The sequence below is a fragment of the Brachionichthys hirsutus genome, unplaced genomic scaffold (assembly GCF_040956055.1).
Source record: "Brachionichthys hirsutus isolate HB-005 unplaced genomic scaffold, CSIRO-AGI_Bhir_v1 contig_866, whole genome shotgun sequence".
In the NCBI taxonomy this organism is placed as follows: Eukaryota; Metazoa; Chordata; class Actinopteri; order Lophiiformes; family Brachionichthyidae; genus Brachionichthys; species Brachionichthys hirsutus.
This window is the reverse complement of record NW_027180437.1, coordinates 300-10360: the sequence shown is the minus strand read 5'-3', so window position 1 is coordinate 10360 and position 10061 is coordinate 300. Positions and strand designations below refer to the sequence as shown.

Here is a 10061-nt window from a genome sequence, read left to right as displayed (position 1 = left end):
CACATCGATATAGAATATTAAGTATATTTAAAAAAATATAACTTTATCTATGATTATAACGACACTCTTTTTCCAGACACTGTAGTTCATGACTTGTGTAAATTGAAAAACAAAATCAGTTTCAAAAAATATCCTTTTAATGAATATAGTTCTTTTGTATAATTTACACAAAGTCAACTCATATAATCACAATCGTTCTTTCACGTATTCACAGTTTCATAACTTGTTCATAAACTTACAGATTCACAATAAACTACATCCAATGTTAAAATGTACAGCAAATGAGAAAAAGCATTCAGTTTGAGTCTACAGTTACAACATGTGGGCGTAACGCCACAGGGTCTCGAAGGGGAACGAGGAAGGACACCTGCATTGCCACAGATGATAGTTCAATGTCACGATGATCCCCATTCTGCAGGGTGTTGTCTCTACCCACTACTGATGGATGACTCAACAAGGAATCATCACATTGAGGAGAATTTGGCTGAACTTGCCAAATATAGATCTGTGAACTGTCAGAGGTGGATGATTAAACAAAAATAAATTAAGGTGTTTTTTTTTTTTCTTGTTCACAGCAAACACCAATGCGCAATTTGAAGTCAGCGGCAGAACGGAACTTGGCAGGAGCGCACGTGAAACTGGCGCCAAACGTAACGTAAATGTCAGTATTGTGTGTTCTAAAGGAAAGTTGTACAAAAAGAAAGTTTCACATTTGTTTCATATTCTTATGACGAGCTGGGAGCTTTTTTGTCGAATAAAATAGACGGAAATGTATAATGGAAATAATATATTTTAACGACGATAATTCAGAATGACGATACTGATTCACATGCATATAAATAATAGCGTCAAGTCTTTTTCCTTCTTATCACGATTAGAGAATATTGATCTCGAATCACTTCCCATAAATCTTTCAACGCGTTCCAGGTAAACGCAACAATTAATCTTGACACGTCTGGAGCAAAAAACATTCCGGATAGACTACAAGTTTAAAGAATGGAAACAATCAAGAGCTTGTCACTTACAGATAAATAATCCTTCAGCGGGGAAAAAGCTGCTGTCAGGGATGAGGTGTGGATGTGCTGTATCTTTGCGCGTGTGGCTGTGCCCAGCGGCTCAGACGCAAAGCACCTCAGACCAGGGGCAGTCCAAGGTAGAAGGGTGTTACATGCAGAATGTTTTTACCGTTGCCTGGTGCCCTGTCGGTGCAAGGTAAAGACGCGCATGGTAGAGATTCATTCTGACATTAAATCATAAAGCATTAGGAGATTGTGTTTTTGCCAAGGAGATTGTTAAATTCCTTTACAACGAGCTGGGTAGAGTGACGTGAGTGATGTTTCCATGATAATCAGCTATTTTGTGTAATTTATTTATATACATCAAATGAATTTGTGCAAAAAGGAGGGCACATCCTGAAGATAGATTCAATGTCATTCTTTAATTCGAGATAGCAAGTTTACTTTTCATAAAATATTGTTTCATGGTTCCATCTCAATAATAATGACACATTAAATATGATAAAACATAAAATAAACTTAAATTAGTATAACAGTTATAGCAACATAAATACAAACATGTTATTTTACATTCCCTTCTGCTAACACTGCTTGTTATTTGTTACGTGGATGACTTCCCTGACTAGATGGCGTTGTGGCCGTGGTTAGATGTCGACCACGCAGCCTGGAGCGTTGGAACGTATGGTATCGGATATGACCTTTGCTCCAGATTCTCCAATCCCATTGACCTGCAAACTACAAAAATGGATCCCATGTCCTTAAACCTTCCTTAAAAGAACCAGTCTTCCACAACGTCTGGTATTTAGAATTTTGTTACGTATTATATTCAAATATATTATGAATGAATGAATGAATGAATCAATCAACTCACTTGATGTATGTCAACTGGTGGTTTCTCTTCAACGCTGTTGCAATAAATATGGCTCCATCCATTCCAAGAGCATTCTCCTGCAAACTGATGATGCATAACACGATCACTTAAAGTAAGTGCTTCCACATTATCTTTTATTTTGACATTTTAAAGCAATGTTAGATGTGGCAAAAAAAAAGAAAAAAATTCTAGACATTTTTGTTGCCATGGAAAAGCTTCAGTCTGGACTTACTTCAGCGATTTGAGACTTTTGTTGCTTTTTAATGCTTTAGCCAAAGCCTTAGCTCCTTCCATCCCTACAGCATTCCCACGCAGACTGAAACAGTGAAGCATATGCTAATATTACATGCATAAATAGATAAGTGTAAAGCCAGAAGCGTTGACAAGGAAGAGAACTATGATAGGTTTAATTAGGTAATTATCATAATTGACATTAGGAGCAAAATCACAGAAAGAAAACGAGGGAACATTTTGATGGAGTTAGACCCCTGGCTCTTTTTTCCACTTTGTTCTACTACTGCCTCATGAAATAAAAAGTCTGTCCACAAAGAAATGTGGCTTCACTCCTCCTCTGCTTCACCAGCTTTAAGCTCATAATGCATCGTCTCCCACGAGTGTCTTTGTTACTGATTGGAAACATTAAACAGAGCATTCTTGACCTGTCTTGCATTGTTTGTGTTTACTGGTGAATTACGTATGGACTTACAGACACTGAATTTAAATTAAAATGACTTTAAATTTGCTTTGTCAGGATGAAATAGAAAAACAGTAGTACCGTATTGCATAATGCTGCATGACTAAATGTCAAATAAGAAAAGAACCATTCGACATTGATTGAACTCACTCTAATATTTGCAGGGTTTGGTTGATCACGAGAGCCTTCGCCATTGCAATAGCGCCACTTGTGCCCATTGAGACACCCTGGAGACTAAAGAGACACAAAACAGTAACCATATACTGTAAATAAATAATAGATGAGTGAATATTCATGTGTCAGATTTTGTTCATTTTAAAATAAGGGTGAGTGAAATGTAAATATCAATGCCATGCTGACCATAACGTACGCAGCGATGCATTGGTTTTCAGAGCTTCAGCGAGAAATGTGATGCCTTCATTCCCAATAGCATTCTCCTGCAGACTGCAGTAAAAGATGGAGGCACAAAAATAGATTTAAAAGACGACACCGTTAAACCCTGCGGTTGATTTCACTTAAGTGTTAAATGTTTAGCAGCTGGGAAGATCACGATCAGTCAATAAACTCCTGCAGCTTCTCATTACTCATATATAAGTTATGTCAGCACAGACAGAATAGAGCTTTGATGAAGAAGAAAACAATATATTCAATGACAGAAAATCAGTGTTTGAAGAATAAACTGACTGAAAATAGGCTGATAGTCATCTGAAAAACTGGCCTTACTCCAACAGCTGCATGGTTGCATTGTAGAGGAGGGCCTGGGCCAACGCTTTAGAGGCAGAACACTTGATGAAATTCCACTGGAGGCTGTAGAAAGCGGGGAAAAAGAGGCACTGAGCTATTTCTTTGATAATTGCAATCACTTATTACTATTATTTTGACTCCAAAAGCAGCTGTCTGCTAATATTTTATTGACCGAGGCTCACATTATTATGTCATGACAATTTAAAAAAATGACAATAATATAACATGCTTCAATAAATTGTTTGTGGTTAAAAGTAGCTTTTATCCTATTGATTTTGTTCTTGTCATATAATTTGCTGAAGGTATATTTTCATCAAGGCTGTGTTTGTCTATTTAAATGCGTTCCTTAGGCCGTACTTACTGCAAAGTGGTGAGGCACTGATTGTACTTGATTGCACCGGCAATAGCTTGAACGCCTTCGTCATGCAACAGGTTGGCTGTGAGACTGGGACGCCCGTGCAAATAGAAACACACAAATACACACAGGAGACTTCTAATATATTTACACTTGATTAAACATCTCACTGTTAAAGGCTTGCAGAAGATGATTCAAGAAGCGACATAGTCTACATCCAGTCTTCATATCTAAGGACATCGTTTATTTGGGCTGGTGGTATGCAAATAATTACCGGTAGTGTGTAGCACTACATGCATATATGATATCTCTGAGTAACGTGCAGTAGACTCTGTGGTGCATTAGTCTACTGCACGACAATCATGACGATACTCACTCGAGTTCTTGCAGGGAGTTGTTCTCTTGGAGGGCGTGAGCCATGTTCTTCGCTCCCTCCACACCGATCGAGTTTTCCCTCAAACTAAGCAAAGGGGGGAAAAAAAGACAGTAAAACAAGATGAAAAAGGGATCAGTCACGGTTCTGTTCTGTCGTTATTTCTGGTGTGTGTTGTTTTGTGTTTTGCTGCTTGCTCCTCACTCACACAAGCTGAAAATATCCCTGCAGGCGCGGCTGCAAGTGAACCGGCAGATCTCTACGAGGCACACCTGAAAGTCAGCCCCATTTTTGTTCGGCTGTGATTTTATCTTTCGTTGTTTCTTTCAGGACTCCAGCCTGTCCTTCAGTTTGTTTTAGTTCCTTAGCTTTTAGGCATTAGTATTTTAGTTATTATTTTCTGGCGCCTGCTCGTCATTGTTCCAATTTCGACATCAAGCCGTGATAATAAGTAGTAGAATCTAGTGTGGCTATGAAACTACAACTGGTCTTCTAGGTCTTATCCGAGGCCTCAAAAGCCCTTATGTAAAAATGTAAATCATGGACCGTGACGTCGCCTGGTATGTCGCAACCGGGGCCCCACCCTGGAGCCAGGCCTGGGGGTTGGGACTCGTAGGCGAGTGTCTGGTGGCCAGGCCTCTTCCCACGGGGCTCGGCCAGGCTCCGGTGGACTCACCATCCGAGGGAACCATAACAGGATTAAGTCATACATAAAGGCTGAAAAGTGAACGCTCACTTCAAGGAGACAAGGCCACGGTTCAGCCTAAGAGCTTTGGTCAAAGCTGTCATTCCTCTATTGCTGATCGAGTTACTCTGAAGTCTGTGAAAGAAAACGGACGATGCACAATATTAAACTTCACGATTGGTGATGTTTTGAATAGAAGGTAAATGATGGAAGGCAAGAACGGAAGCTACTGACTGGAGTGAGAGCAGAGTGTGATTGATTGTCAGCGCCTCTGCCAGAGCAATTGTCCCTTTGTCTCCAAGCTGGTTGCTGCAAAGACTGCGAATGATAACAGATCGGAAACATTATTGCATGAATTCCAGCCTCACAGTTGTATGTCTACGCACATAAGTCAAGTTTCATTCATTCATGAATTCATTCTCTTCAAGTCAATCAGTCATTGGTTTATGCCGGAACCTATCCCAGCTCACATCTGGTGGGATTTGGGGTACAGCCTGGACACGTTGTCAGTTTATCACAGGGCCTCGTGAAACACGAACACCCAGTCGGGCACACATTCACACCTACAGTCAATTTAGAGTGACCAGTTCACCTCGATTACATATTTCTGTAGGTGCAAACGCCAATAAAGCCAATAAACTCTAGGATTATTTCAATCTTCAATTTGAATTTCTTGTAAATACATTGTTGTTGATGCATCGCGTGCGACAGGTGAGCACAGACTATCCAATAAAGATAAATTGAGTTATGGCTGTGTTGTGTTAGGCAGCAGTGACCTTTGACCACCAAATTCTCATCATCCCATCCTCTTAATAGGAATAGGTTGGACAGACAGGAAGGTGGACAGACAACCTGTTGAACCGGATGCTTTCACCTATCGTCACCGCTGAAAGGAAACTTTTCATCTTAATCATCATCAAAAAAAAAAAAAGAAGCTTTGTGCTAGTAGGATCTTAACTTGTGTAAAGAAGACATAAAAATAAGTACAACTAAATCCATTGGTCAAAAGGTTAAATATTTGTACAGGACAATAATGTGTAAAAAAAAAAACACTCTCAAGATCAATATAGTGGATTGAATTGTATAAATTGAAGCTTACATGAGGTTTGTCAGAGTCCGGTTCGTCTTCATTGCGTCTGCAATCCTTTCAGCTCCTCTTGGTCCAATCAAATTCTTCCGTATGCTGAATCATAACATGCATGGGGGGGGGGGGGGGGGGGGGGGCATGTTACTTCACATTAAAAACATAAACAAACAAATATACTTTATATGGGACAACAACCAAAAGTAAAACAAAAACAAAAACAGACAAAACTCACTTCAGAGACACAAGTTTGCGGTTGTAATGCAGAACTTCTGCAAGGGCCTGAGCGCCTTCCTCCTCGATACCATTGTTCTGGAAGCTGATGAGTGATGGGAGAAACACCGACTCGACTTAGTCGACGTGACCTGTTGCATTTTCCTGTCGCGTGCACATCAATGATACTGACTTGAGAGTGACCAAGACTTGGTTCATTTTCAGAGACTCTGCCAAGAACTTTGCTCCCTTAGATCCAATGTTGTTGTTCCGGAGGCTAAATCATAAACGGGTTGTTAGATTCTGTACTTACGCACCACTTTTCTTTCAGGCGCTTTATTTTTTAGGAAATACAACAATTTCTGTCGTCGGTGCTCCCAATTTAAGATGAGTAAAACCCAAAACATTATGTTTGTCCTTAATTCAGGTGCACTTAGTGGCACCAAACTGATCTTACTTCAGACACGTTAATGTTCGGTTCACCAAGAGGGCTCGACTCAGGGATTTGGCTCCTTTGTTGCTGATGGAATTCTCTGCCAAACTGAGGGCATGAAAAAAAAAGATTACAATCACATTTTATAATCCATTAACGCTTATCTTCATCCTCACATTGATCCTACAACACAAGTCTTGTAATCAACAAGACTCGTGATACCTCATGTTTGTAAAAAATCAGTAAACAGTCAATGAAATGGATCTGAAAGAAAACTTATGCGCTTCATGCCGAAGGGTCGTTTAAATCTCACCTTATTATCTGTATATGGCAGTCTTTGGCACTCAGGAGGCTTCCCAGCAATTCCATGACATCATCAGTAAAGTTATTATTCTCTAACCTGTGGAATAGATCATTTGAATCCCTCTGCCGAGGTTTACGTTATTGTGAGACGGCGCTTTGGGTAGCTGACCTGAGATGGCTGCAGTACAGAAGCTGTGGCAGCAGACACTTCACTGTAGCGTAGGACAGGGCGCCTGATAGGTTGGTCTGCTCGCTGCATTCCGGAGACACATGCAGAAGGTAGCCCAGCACAACGCAGGATGCCCGGCTCAACTTCCCCGCTAGGCTACCGAGCTGCAGAACTTCCTCCACGCTCCGCAGCAATTCTGTATGTTGCAGTTCCTGTAAACAGTATGCTATGTTGACAGCACGCAGGGACACCGCGGCCCCCCCGCTGACCAAGAGGCCTTGTAAGAACCCTGCTGCCCATGTCTTCTGATTCCCATCATCTTTGCCAATGGCCAAAAGCCCAGTGAGAGGTTTCAGTGCCACTGAAGACAACAGGCCCGTCAGGAAGCGCACAAACACATCCAAGCGGCCATCCTCAGCTTGCTGGGAGTGCTGGAAGGCACTTTTGAAGTGGTTCTGAAATCCAATCTTAGGCCACGACATGGTACTCTCTGAGAATAAGTCAAAGATGGCGCGCTTTGAAGAGACATAGTAGAAGGTCGCTGCAAGAAACTCCTGGACAGTCAAATGAGTGAACTGGTATGTTGTGCAAATGGCCGACTCCTCTCGATCAAGAATATCGCCAAGACTGCACTGAGTTGACAGCAGATCTATCCCGTAAGCCTTGAGGTCCTGCTCGCTGAATGTGTATTTGCATTTGAGGAGCCCATAAAAAGCCAGTCGTCCAAGATTCCCAAGTAGCTTACGATTGGTCCCGTGTAGTTGCTCCATTTTTATAGGCTCCCTGCCTCTGGGCTCACCCATTTCTGCCTTCATCGAACAAAACTGAGAGTACAGCTCGGTAAAGGTCCTTGGAAGACTTTCTTGTGTTCCGCTCTGCAAGATGTACACCAGAGTATTGGTGACTATCCAGCAAACGCACGGAATGTAGCACATCACCATTATGAACTTGTGGGACTCCAAGTACGCCCATATTTTGCTGGCAAAATCTCTCTCAGACAGGTGGTGACTGAGGAAGAGTCGGATGTCATTCGGACAGAATCCCGGGATCTCAGTCAGCCTGTCAACCAATCCTCCCGGGATTTGTGAGGCAACTCCTGGCCTGGAAGTCACCCACACCGCGACCTCGGGGAGCAAATTCCCCCGAATGATGTTCGTCACAAGGTCATCGATGGGCACTTCTTTCTTTGGATCATTGCAGGGGACTGCGTCAGAGAAATTTAAAGCGCAGCGGAATTTGTCCAAACCGTCGAGTATTAGCAGCGTGCGGCACGAGCCACTCAGGACTAGGCTGGGATCTTCCAAATGAGGACAAGCCATTTTAACAAGTCCCTCTGCGGAAAGTTTTTCCAATGAGTTCAGCTCACAGAAAGTGAGAGGCAAAACAAAGCTTACATCTGTAGAGGCGACTCCTTGACTCCACTGTCTCACAAAGTGTCGGACACAGGTGGTCTTGCCGATGCCTGCCACCCCAACTGTGAGCGAGAACCTGGGCGGTAAACTGACCCGAGTCAGAGGGTCCAAGAATTTGGCCAACTCAAGCTGTCTGAGGTGATTTCTTTTCCTTCCTCGGGTCACGCCGACTTGCATTAAGTCGTGTTCCTTTTGCTGCAGGTCTGAAAGTCCATCGATAAGAAGTAACGTTCCAGAGAAGGCGTTCAGTTTGGAGCAGCTGACCGAATCTCTGTCTCTATACTTCTCATATCGCCGTAGCAACACCTCCTTGTGCTCTTTCACCATGGACTCTGCAGCGACACAATGGGCTCAGGTTGATATTTACAGTTTCATATCATTGACAGTAAAGTTTGTTACTTTCTGATCATCAGAAACTTCATATTTTAAATGTACATGGTGGCTTTATTACAAGAATGGTTCAAAGGCTCTCCAATGCATTCCATTTAAACACACATACACAACGTAGCACTGATCACCCCATGAGGAGCAAAACCGGAGCTCAGTAAACTATAATCCAAGCTATTATTTGGATGAGCTACAAGTTGAGTGACATTTGCTCAAGTATAATAAAAACATAGACCAAAATCCACTTCAGAGCTCTCACTGTGGTTCACGATGAGCCGGGCCACCAGGGAATCTGAGCTCTCAATGAAACTCCGAAGGGCAGCAGGTCCTTGAGTCTCCTTGCAAGTGACAATCGTTGTGAGCATCTTAACTTGGTCCTGCAGCCGGCCTGCTTCCTTGATTTTGGTCAAGTCATCTAAACTCAGCACATCCGCCTTCGTCAGGTGGGCTAATATCGTTTCCAGGAAAGTGGTCGTAATGAAACGTTTCAACTGGTCTTGATTCTTTTGGATCCATCCAAGAGCTAAACAAAAATGAAAAAACAACAACATATATATTTAGATATAAAAAAAGAGTTTAAAAGATTTTCAGGTAATAAATAGTGGAAAATCGATTGATTTTGATCATATGAAAGCCTGGTGACATACAAGACAGGTTTTTTTTAAATCTGTATTTTATTTAAAACAAAAAAACAATTAATGTGTCAATCACTAGAAACGATAAATTGATGGACGTTACCGACCGTCTGTTCCTGCCTGTGAAGCAACGGAGCTGGCTGCCGACTGGAGATCCATGTAGCAGTCTTCCTGCCACATTATGCTTTTGCTTCGGTCCAGGACAGAATCATAATGTGTTTTCCTCTCCATGAGTATATTTCATAAAGTCTGCCTTCCGATGTTCATGCTTGTGTCTGCACAATGCAAAATGGCATTAGCAATATTTACACATTGTGCAACGGAAGGAAATCAAGAAGGACCTCAGTTTAAAACTGTCCAGAACTCCTGCAAGTGATTTCATTCACCTTTTTGGGTGTGGCCATGCAAACATTCGTTCTTCTACAGAAACCACATTTGCATTTAAGATTATATGATCTTCTAAATTCACTTACCACTGCTCAGGTAAGATAACACACCAATGGCTTTTATTTTGCATGGGCTGTGCATCTGGGTGTTCCCAACCATAATTAAAGTATTACATTTAAATTACTGTAATTTTGCAGGAAAAAGCCGATTCTGTAATTGGATGCAAATTTAATTTTAGCATTTAAAAACTGACATGCATGCAGGTTGAGTTTATGTTCCATTCAAGCCCCGCATTTGTGC

The 10061-nt window shown here is 41.7% G+C and overlaps 1 protein-coding gene across 1 annotated transcript; it reads right to left on the bottom strand.

Moving 5' to 3' along the window:
* Positions 1–1563: 1563 nt before the first annotated feature.
* LOC137914919 (NLR family CARD domain-containing protein 3-like) lies at positions 1564–9605 on the bottom strand. The gene is made up of 18 exons (XM_068758407.1): positions 9482–9605; positions 8999–9262; positions 6941–8684; positions 6782–6868; positions 6493–6576; positions 6229–6312; positions 6058–6141; positions 5838–5921; positions 4973–5056; positions 4790–4873; positions 4057–4140; positions 3687–3770; positions 3305–3388; positions 2942–3025; positions 2732–2815; positions 2120–2203; positions 1888–1971; positions 1564–1751 (listed from the first exon to the last, which is right to left on the bottom strand). Exons 1-18 carry the CDS (start codon positions 9603–9605, stop codon positions 1661–1663), a joined length of 3402 nt encoding a protein of 1133 aa, XP_068614508.1. The 3' UTR covers positions 1564–1660.
* Between the last annotated feature and the right edge of the window lie 456 nt (positions 9606–10061).